This window comes from Chiloscyllium plagiosum, chromosome 10, assembly GCF_004010195.1.
Source record: "Chiloscyllium plagiosum isolate BGI_BamShark_2017 chromosome 10, ASM401019v2, whole genome shotgun sequence".
NCBI lineage: Eukaryota > Metazoa > Chordata > Chondrichthyes > Orectolobiformes > Hemiscylliidae > Chiloscyllium > Chiloscyllium plagiosum.
The window spans coordinates 87,483,633-87,501,777 of NC_057719.1; the positions used below are offsets into that span (position 1 = coordinate 87,483,633).

Here is an 18,145-nt window from a genome sequence, read left to right on the forward strand (position 1 = left end):
TACAAGTCCGGATCCCATCCCCCTGCCAAATTAGTTTAAACCCCCCCGAAGAGTGCTAGCAAACCTACCTCCCAGTATATTGGTGCCCTTCTGGTTCAGGTGCAACCCGTCATTGTACAGGTCCCACCTTCCCCAGAATGCAGTCCAATTGTCCAAATACCTGAAGCCCTCCCTCCTACACCATCCTTCCAGCCACGTGTTCAACTGCACTCTCTCCCTATTCCTTGCCTCACTGTCACGTGGCACCGGTAACAACCCAGAGATGGTGACTCTGTCCGTCCTAGCTTTTAGCTTCCAGCCTAACTCCCTGAGCTCCTGAATGACCTCCCCACCCCTCTTCCTACCTATGTCGTTGGTGCCAACGTGTACCACGACTTCTGGCTGCACACCCTTAAGGATTCTGAAGACACGGTCCGAGAATCTATAGTTGACCTCCCTCAGCTCATGGGCTCATTGCATCACTGGTGAATGTATCCTACACATTAGGATCCCTAAGGTTTGTGTGGGCTGAGACAGATAGGTTAAGCAGGGGCAGAGGGTCTGAGTGGGTTCGGAAGGCACGAGCTGGGCTAGATCCACATGGGAGGATGGAGGACTGTGGTGAAGGAATTAAGATGAGGTAGAGGCTTGGGTTACAGAATCATAGAATCCCTACAGTGTGGAAGCAGTCCATTCAGCCCATTGAGTCCATACTGCCCTCCGAAGAGCATACCGCCCAGAGTCACCTCCCTATACCTCCCTGTAACCCAGCATTTCCCATGGTTAACCCACCTAGCCTACACATCCATGGGCACTATACGCAATTTAACATGGCCAGTCCACTTAATCTTTGGACTGTGGGAGGAAACTGGAGCACACACAGGAAACCCATACAGACATGGGGAAAATGTGTAAACTCCACGCAGAAACTGGTCCGAGGCTGGAATTGAACCCGATTCGTTAGTGCTATGAGGCAGCAGTGCTAACCACTGAGCACTGTGCTGCCCTTCAGGGTTGAGGGAGACAAAGGGAGGGGTTTATAGTGAGTGGGAGCTGGAAAAGTGTGTGTGGGTTGATGAAGAGAACAGGAGTGAACAGGAAGGATTTGCAGTGGTGGGAGAGCTGGTGGGGAAGAGAAAACATGGACTCAGATGGCAAAGAAAGGGTTAGAGCTGCAAAGGACATTTGCAAAGGCAGGGAGATTAAATTTACTAGAGAAACCTATGTCATTCACCAAGGACTGAGTTGCTACATGAGCTGGACATGGTGTGGGATTGAATTGTAGAATGGAGCTCGAAATGATTTGTTCTTCCTGTCACGTAAAGCTGAGGAGGAGGGCTCAGTGCAAAGGGAAGGTTGGGTCTGGAGGTAACAGATATCATTAGGTATTTCAGCAGGGGTAGAATGACATTGGATTCAACACGGACACTTGTCCAGAGGTTAGAATGGGCAGCGGGTGACTGATTTGAGGAGGAGGTAGTTCTCCTGGTGCTAAATGTTGCTAAAGTGCGAGTGGTGAGGGAGTTATGAACAGGGGTAATGATACAGGAAGCTCACTGGGATGGGAAGTAGTCACAGGTGTAGAAAACAGCGGAGCTCTGTTTACCAGCACATGTTGATAGTCATTGCCATAATCCTCAGAGCTGGCAGTTTGCATCTGCTGTGTGACCCACGCCTCCAGTTCTCCAATTTCTCTCAGATACTCATGGAATCGCAATGTCTCTTCCAATTTCCGTAGCCTGGGAATTAAAATAAATAAAGCCCGTCAATTAGCTTCTTACTTGCAAACCTATTCCATATAGCGGGTCTCCACAGGGTGTCCCTGGGCAGGTGTGTGTGCACACAAACACACGTGCGCATGTGTGCACGCACACACAGGCGCGCGCGCACACACACATACACACCCATGTGTACATATATACACAACACACTTCCACACGTGTGTATACGCACACACACACGCATGCACACAGGTGCACACGTACACACACACCCTCCAAACCCAAAGCAATGTGGTTCACTTTTAACTGTCCTCTGGTTAGTTGGGAATGGGTAATAAATGGTCTGGCCAGTGATGCCCATTTTCCATGAGCAAATAGATAAACACACACATACATAACACTTGTGTACATAAATCATCAAACGGACATGAACAAATGCAAACCACGTTCATAGATCTCTCTGCAGGATTACACAAGGGGAAAAAACCACTTAACATGACATTATTCTTGGATTGAGCCTGTTGAATTGGACTGCTTTCATTGCCTAATGCCCATCACCACTTCATCACTGTTACCTCAGGGCATTATCTCAAAGCCAATAGGAGCCATTGAGCCAGAGTACCTGAAGACCCAGAGTCCCTGTACCTGACTGCCGAACACTCCTGCAGTTCCTTCATCCTCTTTCGAATCTGCTCTTGAGGTTCATCCACCATGTCAAAGGTGATGAGTCCTCTGAGCAGAAGGCCCTCAGAAATCTGATGAAGCTCCTCCGCACGGCCTTGGTAATCCTGGATCTGCCGCTCCAGAGCCTGAGGATTAATGAGAACACTGTTCAGAGGGACAAGATGGGGGAAAATGTCACATTTCTTTACCGACTGTATTATAAAAATGGAAATCAGTGACAGCCAGCAGAGGCTTCAGTAACATGCTGGAGGGTCACAGGCTAAGGATGCCGGGGAGGGGTTTGAGATAAGGAGGATCATCTTCATCCAGAGAGTGGAACTGAATTACCATACTGATGGATTACCATCAGTAGAGATACAGTCAGTAGCAGTGTTACATTATGATTTGCTCAGCAGACAGACTTCCTTTGAAAGATCAGCAATGATTGTTTTAGGAAAGTACAGTTGTAACTCCCTCAGATAATGCACTGCAAGTTAGATTGTGCAGTGGCTGCCAGTCACATACTCTACTTCCTACACTGCTACCTGCTGATTAACATATTCTCTCAAAGTAATAACTACACCATCAAACACAAAACAAATACGGATGGGGAAAGATAGCATTCGAATGCTCTGCATCTTAAACCACAGGATCTGATTATAGGGGCAGTCACTGCTTTCATGCTTTTTAAAAAAATGAGAATGGTGAATGATTTGTAACCTTTTGCCGGGGAAAAGCAACTACAATCATTGTACAGGCATAAGGAGATGGTTTTGAGTGCTAACTGTGTAGAGGAGTTCTCCACAACCACCTGATGAAGGAGCAGTGCTCCGAAAGCTCGTGCTTCCAAATAAACCTGTTGGACTATAACCTGGTGTTGTGTGATTTTAACTTTGTGCAGAGGAGGTTAGTCAGCACCTGAGGTTGGGAAGGTAGATTCATGCTTTGATTACAGTCGGTGGTGAATATTCACCTTCAGATGCTGGCCTGTCTCTCTCTCCCTCTCAGATGCTGACACTTGTTCTCTGGTCCATATCTCTGTGAGGGCCCGTCAGATCATTGATTTGCACATGCTCAGACTCAGTTCATTCCACAGCCCGGATGCCTGCACCTATCACCTATGTTTTTTATCAATTGACACAGATAAGTTGAGCTGAATCTCCTCCTTTCGTGCTGTGAATATCTTCGAGTCTACGAATATACAAATTGAAGCAGCAGCACTGTGCATTCTTAGTCAATATAACTTTCAGAATAAATAACGTCCTGGGGAGTTGGATTTAAATCTCACCACAGCAGATAGTAGAGTTTGAATTCAATAAAAATCTGGAAGTAAGAATCTAATGATGACCATGAATCCATTGTTGATTGTTGGAAAAACCCATCTGGTTCACTAATGTCCTTCAGGGAAGGAAACTGCCATCCATACCTGGTCTGGCTTACATGTGATTCCAGACCTACAGCAATGTATGGTTGACTCTTAACTGTCCTCTGGGCAATTAGGGATGGGTAATAAATGCTGCCTAGCCAGGAACGCCCTCATCCAATGAAGAAAAGAGATACAGTACTGTACAATATTTAAAAACAAATACACACTGTATTCTGTCCACTGTACTTTTTGATTCACCAGGATCCAGCTGGTTTGTCAGCTCAGACAGCTGTTGAGTTCTAGCACTAACTGCACTAGCTGCTGGCCCACAGTACACATTCAACAACGAAGGGAGCAGTCCGAGGTCAGATACGAGACACTGAGCTGCTCGGACTGCAATGCAGCCTATGGTTTTGGTTCTTTTCTAAGTTAACAATCCAGGCCCCAGAGCTGATTCAGTGAGAGAAGGTGAGAGAAAATTGTCAGTCACCATGTGGACTGATTATGCTTCTGTGACAGGCTGGGGCTCAGTGATATACAGATGGAGATCTAATTATAGGGGTAGTCACTGCTTTCATGCAGAACACCAATCTATTAAACTTGGAGACTTCGCTTGCTGAATCTCTTTGTAAATATCTCCTGGGATACTGGACATACCTGTAGAGACAAGGGCTCCGTGGAGATGAATCTCATAACTCTCACTGAGATTACAGGCCCCACTGATTAACAATGTTAAAGTAAAATAACATTAAATGGAGCAATGTTAGATGAGGACTATCTGTACCATCTGGTCCATTCTTCGCCCTACCAATCTCAAATCAGATTGTTCTTTTAAGTCAACATTTGTCCATAAAGCATGAGTCATTGATCTTTTTGTCTATTTTGATGACTATGGTGAGTACAAATTAGAGATAAACTACAGAAACAACACAAGGGATAAAGCCTCAGGACAGGCCTACAAATGAACAGCACAAAGGTTGCAAGTTAGAGTTTCTTTGTTACAGTTAATTAGAAGAGTTCTCTCTGGTGGTATGTTTAGTGCAGAACATGAATAATGCAAGTCATTCGTAGACAAGCTGCCAAGTTGCCACCTCTGGAGATCACACCTACCTTATGGTTCTTAATCAGCTTCAGAGTGGCAGCTTCGTTCTTCCCATAATCCTCGCTTACCACAAGCTGAAGTTTTTCTGCTGCCCAGGCTTCCAGCTCAGATGCATCTGCGATGAACTAAAATAGAATACAGTTAGCTGGTTTTCTGTCAATACCAGCTATATCTATACTGAAGAGGGAGATGCTGCAGGACAGCATATAATGGCTGCTATGGAGAGGGAGGTGTATCTGTTGCAGGACAGTGAGTACTGGCTGTTGAGTGGAGGGAGATGTAACTGCTATAGAGGAGTATATGCTGTCTGTTGTGGGGAGAGAGGTGAATCTGCTGCAGGAGTATGTTTACTTACTGCACAGTGGAGGGAAATATAACTACTGAAGAGAAGTATATGCTATCTACTATAGAACAGGAGGTGTAACTGCTGCAGGACAATGTATTGTATAAACACATGGTCAAACATACCTTAAGGTGAAATATGTGAACAGTCTGCTTCAGTCTGTAATGGTTACCAAAGAGATGGACGGTGGCTACTGCTAAATGGACCCAAACATATACAGGAATTTATACAGGAGCTAACTACCTCAGTTACCTTTCTCCCCTTGCATTCTGATCTGTACATGAAGAGGAGATGTTGATGTTGTTGTAATATCACTGCATTAATAGTCCAGAGGCTAGGCTAATTCTCCAGAAGCAGCGGATGGAATTTAAATTTGATTAAAAATCTGGAATTGGAAACTACTCTCAACAATGGTGACCTACCATTGAATGTATTGTGGATGGGTCTGAAAGGGTTTAAACTGCCCTCTGTCACCCATGCTGTCATCTTGACCCTCCTTGTAGTCTCCATAATAATTTGTATCAATGGGCCTTGTACTTAGATGTGGACACGATGTAAACTTTATCCTGTTTAACTCAGAAGCGTCTACTCATTACACCAGCAAGTGGCTTCTCTCTCTCTTTCTCTCTCTCTCTCTCACATACACACACCAGACCAAGTGGATTTTGCAGATCCCTGTCCTGGAAGAGGATAATGGAAGCAAACAGCCCTCCCCTACTGAGCAATGGAGCTTCTTATAACATGGCAGTCAGTGGTGAGGTCTGCTCCCACAGATTGTTGTAAAGACCCATCTGGTTCACTAATACTCTTCAGGGAGGACAATCTGGTGCCCTTACCCAGGCTGGGCTATGTGTGATTGCAGACGCACGGCAACACGGTTGACTCTTAACTACCCTCTGAAATGGGCCAGCAAAACACTTCATTCCAGAGCAGCAACAGAGGGACCTTCCTCGTCAGAGAGTTTAAGAAAAAAACCCTGCACTTACCTGGTGGAACCGCACTGAGTGCTGTAGTTTTTTCCTCCGGTCACCACAAGCTGACTCGAGCTCCTCCCAGCGGCTCTGCAGTTCTCTGCACTTGGGCTCAGTGCCATGGGCTGTGTTGTGCTGGGAGCTGATCATCTGCCAGCCTATCTCCAGCACCTTCTGGACCTGCTGCTTGTGAGTGTTCACTTCAACCTGCAGCTCCTGTAGCAGGAAGAAACACCATGGTCAATGACAGGCTCAAGAACAGGCCTGAGGCCTACATAAGGACGTGGAGGCTGGAGGAGGAGGGGTAAAGTAAAGGCTGGGGGTGAGGACAGAGGAGATGAGACCAAGGTGCTATTATAAACTATACTGCACTCCATTCAATAGACCAAACCCATCCCAGTATCTGAGTGGCTAGCCCATTATCCAGCTGTGTTGAACTTACATTTTTCAAGGAATGTTACCTCAGAGCTGCGCAAGCCAACATTATAAGTTCTCCGGCCTCTGAGAACCTGGTCTCAGAACCAAGACCTCGGAGTGTGAAACCACCCGACTGTAGTCAGCAGTTGGATCTGCTCAAAACACTCACCTTCTGCTTCTGCAGCAGGCTCTGGGCCGTGTCCAGGGACTTGCCGTAGTTCGACGATGTGCAGCTTGGAATGCGCTCAGTGATCCACTTCAACTCCAGGTCACTGTGGTGGTAGAATTCGTGCAGAGCCATTGTTGCTTCTAGAACCTTTCTTCTCTCCTCCAGGGGCTTCTGGAGCGATTCAAACCTACAGCGGAAAGGGGCAGAGCAGAACTGAGAATCAGTGACATGTTGCGAAATTAACTTGACGGGTTTTCCAAAAGGAGGGACCGGCGATTGAATGAGGGAGTAGAACTGCAGACGGGTACCGAGCAAAGGGGAGACTGTGTTGAACAGTGAATGAAGTGTAGAGGAGTCGGAAGGCCCGTGGTCAGGATTACAATGGGGCGTTCTCACTGGGGTGGTTGGGGTCAGGGGGGTGGGCTCTCACCTTCTGGATACTGGACAGCTCAACGCAGGACCCTTTCAGGGAGCTCCATGTACGCCAGGCACCGGTGACTGTCCCCTCACATTGCCCCACTATCTAACCACCTCTCCTATTCTATTTTCACATTTGGAACCATAGCATTCCCACAGTATGCTTTCCTTTATTGGTCAGAGTATTGCGTACAGGGGTTGGGAGGTCATGTTGCGGCTGTACAGGACATTGGTTAGGCCACTGTTAGAATATTGCATGCAATTCTGGTCTCCTGCCTATCAGAGAGATATTGTGAAATTTGAAAGGGTTCAGAAAAGATTTACAAGGATGTTGCCAGGGTTGGAGGATTTGAGCTACAGGGAGAGGCTGAACAGGCTGGGGCTGTTTTCCCTGGAGCATCTGAGACAGAGGGGTGACCGTATAGAGGTTTAGAAAATCATGAGGGGCGTGGATAGGGTAAATAGGCAAAGTCTTTTCTCTGGGGTCGGGAGTCCAGAACTAGAGGGCATAGGTTTAGGGTGAGAGGGGAAAGATATAAAAGAGACCTAAGGGGCAACGTTTTCACGCAGAGGATGGTTTGTGTCTGGAATGAGCTGCCAAAGGAAGTGGTGGAGGCTGGTATAATTACAACATTTAGAAGGCATCTGGATGGGTATATGAATAGGAAGGATTTGGAGGGATATGGGCTGGGTGCTGGAAGGTGGGACTAGATTGGGTTGGGATACCTGGTCAGCATAGATGGGTTGAACCGAAGGGTCTGTTTCCGTGCTGTACACCTCTATAACTCAATCTACCTAATTTGCACATTTTTGGACTGTGGAAGGAAACTGAAGCACCCAGAGGAAATCCACACAGATTTAGGGACAATGCTCAAGCTCCACCGACAGTCGCCCAAGGCTGGAATAGAAACCGAGTCCCTGGTGCTGTGAGGCAGCAGTGCTAACCACTGTGCCACCTTATTTCTGCCTGTAACCCAGAGCAACCACCAGCCTCACCAGTCCAGGTGTTTCTGAGTCTGCTCCAGTATTCTCTGAGAGTCAAAGTGATCTGTCGCCACCTTCCTGGCCCGGTTGACAATGCTGTTAATTTTCTCTGCGAGCTCGCGCATTTCGCACTCCAGCCACTTGTGCTCTTTCAGGAGGAGTCTGCTGGAGCGCAGGTCATGGCCTGTGTTGGGATTTAGCAGCATCTTCTCGATCTGTTCAAGTTTTGTTTTGGCATCCTAGGGGGAGAGAGAGAGAGTGGGAAAATTGAATCAGCAACACTGGAACCGCAGCAACATTACCAGCCGGACCCTACATCAGGAAAAGAAGAGCTGAAAAATGTGTTGCTGGAAAAGCGCAGCAGGTCAGGCAGCATCCAAGGAGCAGGAGAATCTACGTTTCCTGAAGAAGGGCTTATGCCCGAAACGTCGATTCTCCTGCTCCTTGGATGCTGCCTGACCTGCTGCGCTTTTCCAGCAACACATTTTCCGGCTCTGATCTCCAGCATCTGCAGTCCTCACTTTTTCCCATCAGGGAAAGAAGCACAGTCCCATCAACTGGATGACCAATGGGTCAGATTATTGCTGACATTGCCCACAAGTACACGGTTTTATGTTATAGTTATATGCGCTCTGCCACTGCAATGCTGGTCAGAGGAGCAGTACTGGAGGAGCGCTGCATAGTCTGAGGTGCCACCTTTCTCAGGCAAGTCATTAAACTGAGGGCCCGTCTGTCACTTAAAGAGCAGGGATGTCTATTGGAATCTTGGTCAACATTTATCCCTCAAACAACACCGACATTAAAGAGTTACCTGGCACTATCCTAAAGAACATCATTGTTCGCACAATGCTTTGGGAGTTGGATAAAAAAAACTTTTATCTTTGGATCAAGACTCTAAAGCACATTGCCATTCTTACGTGTACTGCTCAGTTAATAGTGAACATTTCTGTAAGGAATGTCATGTGGACCAACCAGAACATAGAACATTACAGCCGCAGGCTGACTTGAAAACCATCCCACCCCCCCATCCAGAAGTGGTCTCATTCAGCCTGAGAGATGTGTCCAATGCTGGTGATGGGCACAGTACCCATGCCCCCATCTGAAACAGCCTCACACCTGTAGTAGCTCCATGAGTTGCTCCTGCTGGCCAGCTTGCCTCATTTTGTCCCCGCGCTCTACCAGCTTATTGCAGAGCTTCATCCACTTCTCCCTTAATGTCGCCAGGCAGGATCGGATATTGTCCCTGGCATAATGGTTCTCTTCGATCAGATTGTTGCCTGTCTGATGGAGAAAGGGAAAATATAAGTACATACATACCACTTTCCTGACAGAGTATCACGAAACACTTCAATCAGCCTAACCCCAAGGTGAGATTATATTTCTTGCAATAGAATCAGAGAAGCAGACAGTGCAGGAGGAGGTTTTCAGCTCATCACGAATATTATTCCAAGGAATATTACTGTTTGAGTTGAGACTCTGAGCATAATCAGGAAAATCTGAGCAGGAAAATCAATTTTTCGGGCAAAAGCCCTTTATTCTGATGAAGGGCTTTTGCCCGAACCATCCATTTTCCTGTTCCTCGGATGCTGCTTGACCTGCTGTGCTTTTCCAGCACTACTCTAATCTTGACTCTAATCTCCAGCATCTGCAGTACCCACTTTCCCTATAATCCCAAGTGCTAACTTGTCCCTGAAGCTTACTAGCCTTATTACAGAAATCTAACAGTGCAGGAGAGGCCATTTACTCCATTGCGTGTGCACTAGCACTTGGAACATTATGACTTAGTGCCATTCTCCACACTTTCCCTTTAACTCTGTACCTTATTCCTATTTAAATAACCATCCAATACCCTGTTGAATGCTTCAATTGAACCTTCCTCCCACACACTTCCAGGCTGAGCATTCCAGACCATAACTACTCAGTGTGAAAAAGGCATTTTCTCATATCAACCTTTAACTTTGCAAAGTTTACTTGAAATCCACTTGGTTCCTAATCCTTTCACAATTTCCCTATATATATTCAATCCTGGCCACTCACGATGTTCAAAACTATTAACAAACCTCCTCTGCATCAAAACAGACTCAACTTCTCCAATCTTCCCTCATCACTAAAGTGTCTCATTGCTGTAATCATTCTCATAAGCACTCTCCCCGATGTATTCACATCCTTCCTACAGGGTGGCACAGGGAACTGTACACTATCCCTCCAATATGAATTCAGCATCGCCTCCTTTCTCTGCCCCTATTAACACAGCCAAGGATTAATGCCACCAGAAACAGTGACGTGCCTATGACTGAATACCTTCACCATTGTAGCTACTTCCTCATTCCAGTCACTTCAAAATATGGGATATTGCTTATTCCACTGTTGTTTAATAGGGCTGTATGCTAATTTGAAGGTGGGAAGGGAGAAGTGAGGTTTGGGGATGGTGAGGGCATGAATGGTCATGCAGGTGGGGTTGTGGGTAGAGATGAGTAAACATCCAACACAAGCTCACTGGACTTTGTCAGGAGTTAAAACCAGACTCCCGCAGTTTCACTCTTCTCTGATCTCACTGCTGCTCCTTTCAGCTACCTTATGCTTTTTCTCCTCAGCTAGACTAAAATGATCTCCCCATGATAAATGAACTTCTCAGCCAGAGCACTAGTCCCTGCTCTGTTCAGCTGTAGTGTGTACACCTCGGATAACAGCCCCTTCTTCCCAAGAACTGGTCCCAACGACCCAAGAGACAGAAACACTCCCTCCTTCGTCAGTTGCCCCAGTCACTGTGGGAAGTGGCCACATTCACCGATGATTTTACCATGTTCAGCAGCAATCCTCAGGTACTGAAGCAATCTATAGCCAAATGTAGCCAGACCTGGACAATATCCAGGCTTGGGCTGGTAAGGAGCAAGTAACATTCGCACCACAATAGCGTCAGGCTATGACCATCTCCGACATGTTAGAATCTAGTTGTTGCCACTTGGCATTCAATGGCATCACCCATTACAAACATCCCAGGGTTATCACTGACTAGAAACTCAAGCTGCTGTTGTAGTCACATATAAATATTGTTAAATTGACTCCAATATCATGTGGATTTGTGTGATTTGATGTCTCATTCTTTTGGATTTAGTATTTTGGATTTGAGTATCTCACCTCTTGACTCCCCAAAGCCTATTCACCATCTACAAGGCACAAGTCAGGAGTGCGATGGAATACTTCCCTGTTGCTGGGATGAGAGCAGCTCCAACAACACTCAAGCAGCTTGACACCATCCAGGATAAAACAGCCCAACCACAAGCATCCACTCCCTCCATCACTGACACTCAGTAGCAGCAGTGTGCACTATCTACAAGATGTATTTCACCAAGGGTCCTTCAACAGCACCTTCCAACACCATGACTTGTACCATCTAGACAGACAAGGGCAGCAGATGCATGGGAACATGATCACCTTCAAGCACCTTCCAAACTGCCTATTATCTTGACCTGAAAATAGTTATTCAGTGTCACTGGGTCACAATCCTGGAATTTCCTCCCTAACACCATTGTAGGTTTACCAACAGCATATGGACTGTCGGGGGTCAAGAAGACAGCTCACCTCTACCTTCTCAAGGGGGATAAATGCGGGCCCAGCTAACAACGATTGCGAACCAGAAACAAATAGAAAGTTCAGGTCAACTGCCGTCTCCGTGGATCCGGTTTCCACGGTTTCAATCAGCTGCGGTTTACCACAGCCTGAACATATTACAGGGAACATTCCAGAACCAGGGACCAGGGGGTTGCCGGAAAGGCACGTTTCCCATTTAAATGAATGGGTTTGTGACGATCTGCAATTTCAGGTTTCCGCAGTAGGTCTTTAAGTGTGTCCCCCGCAGGAAGCGGGGGACTACTGTAATTCTACTAACCTCCTGTTTCTATACTCATGAGGACCCAGCACTAGGAATAATCCTGTGAACACCTTTGAGGTCCTGTTTTTAAAATTTCAATCAGTATATCATTCACATGAGATTTGAGCTTAACCCTCAATGTCTCATTGGCAAACTCCATGATACAGGGTTAAACAATACCTCAGGTTTCATGTCTGGTCAGATCTGGCTCCAGGACTGCAGCTGCAATCCTATAACTGAACTGACTTCTGCTGACCTAGGGGCAGAGAAAGGAAATAATTCCCACTCTTCAATACTGCCCAGGAGTGAGTGAGTGAATGTTTCTCTCTCTCTCTCTGTTTAAATGAGCAAACTGCATATTCATTTCTCTATCTATATGTGTGTATGTTTGTCTGTCCCTGTGTTTGTGTGTATACATGGATGTCTGCGCATGCCTGCGCATCTGTATTCATCAATAAAGTTGTTTCTATATGTGGTGGAGTTAAAAAAATAAACAGAAAATCTTGGAGAAACTCTGCAGGTTGGGCATCAGCTGTGGAGACAGAAAGGGAGGAAAAGTTTCAAGTGTAACGTGAATCTTCAGAAGACCATGATACCCCCAGCATCTTACAGTACACATAGAACATAGAACAGTACAGCACAGTACAGGTCCTTCAGCCCATGATGTAGTGCTGAGCATTTATCTTAATCTAAGATCAATCTAATCAGTTAGCCCACTGACCCTGATACCTCAGTGTTACTCAAGACATTGTAGTCTCTCTAACAGGATGTTAAGAGGTCATGTTATGAACTTTACGTTGTGGTTGGACACAACATATTGGACCCTTCACTGGGTGATTTAGGTGGGAAGCTGGGTCCTGCACATTTTATCGGAGTCTCTGAGAAAGCCTTGGCAGGAAGCTGTGTTTCCAGGAGGTTAACCCGAATGTAGCAGCTGTACCTTCCTCAGGTCGTCCACTCGCACTTCATTTGCCATCACCTCCTTCTCCACAGCCTCGTGTCTCTTCAGTTTGCGGAGGATGTTTGTTGGGTCCCGGTATGACTCATCCGAGGCAATTTTGAACTTCTCATCGATCCACATTAGGAGCTCAGCTACATCTCTGTTAAATTCCTAGAGGGATGGAAATGAAGAAATAAAGTATTGTTATGGCTCAGTCAGACTGCTCTTTGAGTACAGCGTTCCGTTATTATCACTTCAAGGAGTGGTAAATCACCAGGATGGTACCTGGACTCAAAGTTTTAAATTCTGAGGAGAGGCCACATTGGCTGGGCTCGTAGCCCCCTGAGTTTAGAAGCCGGAGGAGGTAATCTTTCAAGATGGAGATTTGATAATGTTGTTGGTGAGGAGCTGTTTTCTCTGGTGGGGCAGTTCAAACCAAAGTGGTCAAATGTCACCACTAGAGCTAAACCATTTAATGGGGACGCCAGAAGGCACTTTTTTAACAGAAAAGATAGAGAAAGTCTAAACTCTACTGCCCCCAAAATAGGCTGGTGAGGCGGAGGGGCAATTCAAAAGGGAGATTTTTCCTCACTAAGTGAGGGGCAGTTGTTCCCAGAAATTGTCCAGTCAAGTAATGGAACAGGCCTAAGGGGCTGGATGGCCTATGTGCCAATCCCTCACGGAAGCTTCAGTTTAAATCTCCCGATTGGCGATGGCTGACCACATCACCAGCTTCCATTCATATATCTCTTAAGGATGTGGAAAACCTTCACAATTTCTCCTCTGAGCCATCATTTCCTGCTAGTAATTGGCCCTGGGCTCCTGAGCTTATCCTCGCAGCTTATCCTCCCCTACCCTGCATCCATCCATCAGTTCTCCTTGCTTCTCATGGTACAGTAACTCTGCAATTGTACCCAGTATAACCAAGTGAGGAGGAGCACTGCCCAGATACATACTCAGTAACTTCATGAGTGGGGTACCATGCCCAAAGTTGTGCCCTATGGAATGAGGCATTGATGCCCAGAAATAGCCCGTGTTCTGAGAGTGTGCCTTCTGCGAACTCATTACCCCGAGATTTGTTGTCCACGTCTTTGCTGTCCTTACTGATTCTCCCATTATTTAGTATCACTGAGCTCTCTACTGAAATAACTGCAACCATTAACCGACTCAGAATGTTGACTACCCTTTGAGAAATGATTCATAGACTGTGAAGTACTGAGAGACATATAAAAATTCTGACCGGTTTTCAATCTAATTCTTTGTTAACGAGTGAGACATCGAGTAGTCGGAATGGATAAAGACCTGGAGTTTCTGTGAAGCAAGCAGTCTGCTCCTCCGGTAGTTGCTACTCCGATTGAGATCGGTCCACTTATCGCTGATCACAAACACCCTCTTCCGGATTCTAGACAGACAGAGAAAGATTACAGACAGCTCCAAACCTGCCTGGATCAGTTGGGGATGTCCCCAGGATCTGAAAAGTGCTGCCAATAATGCAAGCCCTTTCTTTCCCATGACACGCGCCTGGTAATAATACCAGAACGATGTGGATTTGTATTGTGCCTCTTGTACCTCAGGGTATACTCCCAGAGTGTAATACAATCCCCGAAATGTCAGTCTCATTTTCCGCTGACAATATTCTGCCTATGAATGCAAGCTCGTGCCCCTGGACAGTGCATGTGCTCACAGAGATAAAATGCTTGAGGAGATGTTAAGAAGTGAATAAAGTGAGTAGGCTCGAAGGGCCGAACTCCTTGTTCCTAGTTTTATGTTCTAAGTGTTGAAGCACAGGACAAGATCACCAATGCATTGATCCTGCCAAAGCGGGGACAGACAATCACACATTAGTCTGAATCTGTCGATAAGAAGGCTGCTTTAAGAGCCAAGGACCGTATATAAGGCTTTAGTTAGAGTGGATACTATTACAAACATAAGATGGGTCCACTTCCTCGAAGAAAGTGCTAATTTGAGGTGAGTTCTTATGAAAAAATCCTGATTAGAAGTACGTATTAGTAAGCAAGAAGTAATTAATTAATGAAGTAATTAAAAAGTAAGAGATTTTGCCAAGAATGGAAGGTATGAGTCATAGAGTCAAACAGCATGGAAACAGACCCGTCAGTCCAAGCAGTCCATATCGAACATAATCCCAAACTAATCTTGTGCCACCTGCCTGCTTCTGGCCCATATCCTTCCAAACCTTTCCTATTCATGCATCTACCCAAATGTCTTTTAAATGTTGTACCCGCTTTGTCAGGAAGTTCTGTGTAAGGTTGGATTAGATTAGATTAGATTAGATTAGATTAGATTAGATTACTTACAGTGTGGAAACAGGCCCTTCGGCCCAACAAGTCCACACCACCCCGCCGAAGCGCAACCCACCCATACCCCTACATTTACCCCTTACCTAACACTACGGGCAATTTAGCATGGCCAATTCACCTGACCTGCACATCTTTGGACTGTGGGAGGAAACCGGAGCACCCGGAGGAAACCCACGCAGATACAGGGAGAACATGCAAACTCCACACAGTCAGTCGCCTGAGGCGGGAATTGAGCCCGGGTCTCTGGCGCAGTGAGGCAGCAGTGCTAACCACTGTGCCACCGTGCCGCCCACTTTTTTTCCCTGGATCGTAGGAGGTTGGGAGATGACCTTATTAGAGACGTTCATAAAATAATGAGGGGTATACGCTGAATGGCAGGTGTCTTTTCCTTAGGGTAGGAGATTTCAAGACTATGGGGGATTTTTTAAGTTGAGAGGAGAAAGATTTTAAAAAGACCTGAGGGGCAATTTTTATTTTACATACAGAGTGCTTTGTGTGTGGAATGAACTTCTAGAGAAAGTAGTGGATACAGATACAGTTACAACATTTAAAAGACACTTGAATAGATAGGTGAATAAGAAATGTTTGGAGAGATATGGACCAAGCACGGGCAGGTGGGACCAGTTCAGTTTGAGATTATGGTCAGCATGAATTGATTTATTTCCATGCTTTATGTCTCTATGAATGATTTCAGGTGACCATATGGTGTCGGAGTAGCTAACAAGTGCACAGCCTAGAAATGGCAAGGCAGGTACCATTTTAACTAAAACTAGCCTGCTTGCATTGATGGACATTTCAAATCCATTCACAGACCGTAAGGGGCAAAATCGAGAGACAGAAAATTATTGGGCAAGGCACTTGCGAGGCCTTGTTAGCAGCACAGGCTGTCTGGAAATTTCATTTGAGGGGTACAAAAGCCACCTGGGGTTAGTCTTCAGGTTATCAGTACAAGGGTAAAAGTGAAATGTGTCCAGGATTCTCCTTCACTGACTCTAACCATGAAGCTAACCCAGCAGTGAATGTAACAGACTGTTCAATTCACAGTGCACCTCTTTCATGCTTCCACCCAAGACCCTGCTCATCCTTCTCTTCTGAGTTAAACCTAGAAAAGTACTGGGTAGTAGATGTAGGTTTGCTCGCTGAGCTGGAAGGTTCGGTTTCAGATGTTTCGTCACCATACTAGATAACATCTTCAGTGAGCCTCCGGACGAAGTAGCCCGCTTTCTATTTATATGTTTGAGTTTCCTTGGGTTTGTGATGACATTTCCCTGTGGTGGTGTCATTTTCTATGGTGATGTCATTTCTGGTTCTTTTTCTCGGGGGTGGTAAATGGGATCCAAGTCAATGTGTTTGTTGATGGAGTTCCGGTTGGAATGCCATGCTTCTAGGAATTCTCGTGTGTGTCTCTGTTTAGCTTGTCCTAGGATGGATGTGTTTCCCAGTCGAAGTAGTGTCCTTCCTCGACCATTTATAAGGATACTAGTGAGAGTGGATCATGTCTTTTTGGGTCTAGTTGATGTTCATGTATCCTGATGGCTAGTTATCTGACTGTCCAATGTAGTGTTTGTTACAGTTCTTGCAAGATATTTTGTAAATGACATTAATTTTGCTTGTTGCCTGTATAGGGTCTTTAAAGTTCATTAGCTGCTGTTTTAGTGTGTTGGTGGGTTTGTGGGCTACCATGATGTCAAGGGGTCTGAGTAGTCTGGCAGTCATTTCCGAGATGTCTTTGATGTAGGGGAGAGTGGCTAGGGTTTCTGGACGGGTTTTGTCTGCTTGTTTGGGTTTGTTGCTGAGAAATCGGCGGACTGTGTTCATTGGGAACCCATTCTTTTTGAATACACTGTGTAGGTGATTTTCCTCTGCCACCAGGATACACGAACATCAACTAGCCACAAAAAGACACTACCTACTCTCACCATTATCCTTACATATGGGTGAGGAAGGACACCAATTCGACTGGGACAACACATCCATCCTAGGACAAGCCAAACAGAGAGACTCACGAGAATTCCAAAAAGCATAGTATTCCAACTGGAACTCTATCAACAGAAACATTCACTTGGATCCCATTTACCACCCCCTGAGACAAAGAACAGGAAGTTACGTCACCATAGGAAATGATGTCACCACAGGAAATGACATCGCTAACCCAAGGAAACCCAAACATTTAAATAGAAAGTGGGCTACACCACCAGTGTTCATCTGGAGGCTCACTGAAGATGTTACCTAGTATGGTGACAAAGCAACCTAAAAATGAACCTTGCAGCTCAGCAAGCAAACCTACATCCAGAACTACAAATCTTCTCAAAACTTGCTAGTACTGGATAGTTTGCTCAATGTTTTCCAAGGCTTGAGAGAGGAACAAAACCACATAATTCAAACTTAGCCATTGCTGGATGATTGGGATTGTGAAATCAACACTGACATCTCATTTTTAAAAAAATTATTGGTTGCTTAAGCTGAAGCTGCTTCAGCAGTATTTAATAATCTGCATTGCTTCAGAAGTATTTAATTAAGGTGTATTGTTCTGGTTAGCACTGCTGCCTCATAGCACCAGGGACCAAGGTTCGATTCCCCCCTTGGGCGACTGTCTGTGCAGCCTTTGCACACTCTCCCCATGTCTGTGTGGATTTCTTCTGGGTGCCCTGGTTTCCTCCCATGATTCAAAGATGTGTAGGCCAGGTGAATTGGCCATGCTAAATTGCCTGTAGTGTTAGGTGCATTACTCAGTGGCAAATATAGGGTAGGAGAATGGCTCTGGATGGGTTACTCTTTGGAGGGTCGGTGTGGACTTGTTGGGCCAAAGGGCCTGTTTCCATACTATAGGGAATCTAATCTAATAAACTGTAGTAATTTATGAGTATTTAATGATCTGTATTAT

General features: G+C 45.7%; 1 protein-coding gene across 1 annotated transcript in view; it reads right to left on the minus strand.

The window, feature by feature from the left end:
* Nucleotides 1-18,145, minus strand: part of LOC122554023 (spectrin beta chain, non-erythrocytic 5-like) — a 234,174-nt gene that overhangs the window by 141,963 nt on the left and 74,066 nt on the right. The window contains exons 22-30 of the mRNA XM_043698510.1: nt 14,246-14,345; nt 12,944-13,114; nt 9,249-9,413; nt 8,145-8,371; nt 6,732-6,918; nt 6,161-6,361; nt 4,840-4,956; nt 2,346-2,509; nt 1,586-1,718 (exon numbers count right to left, since the gene is read on the minus strand). Coding sequence (XP_043554445.1) covers nt 1,586-1,718; nt 2,346-2,509; nt 4,840-4,956; nt 6,161-6,361; nt 6,732-6,918; nt 8,145-8,371; nt 9,249-9,413; nt 12,944-13,114; nt 14,246-14,345 — 1,465 coding nt within the window. The remainder of the gene's footprint in view (nt 1-1,585; nt 1,719-2,345; nt 2,510-4,839; nt 4,957-6,160; nt 6,362-6,731; nt 6,919-8,144; nt 8,372-9,248; nt 9,414-12,943; nt 13,115-14,245; nt 14,346-18,145) is intronic.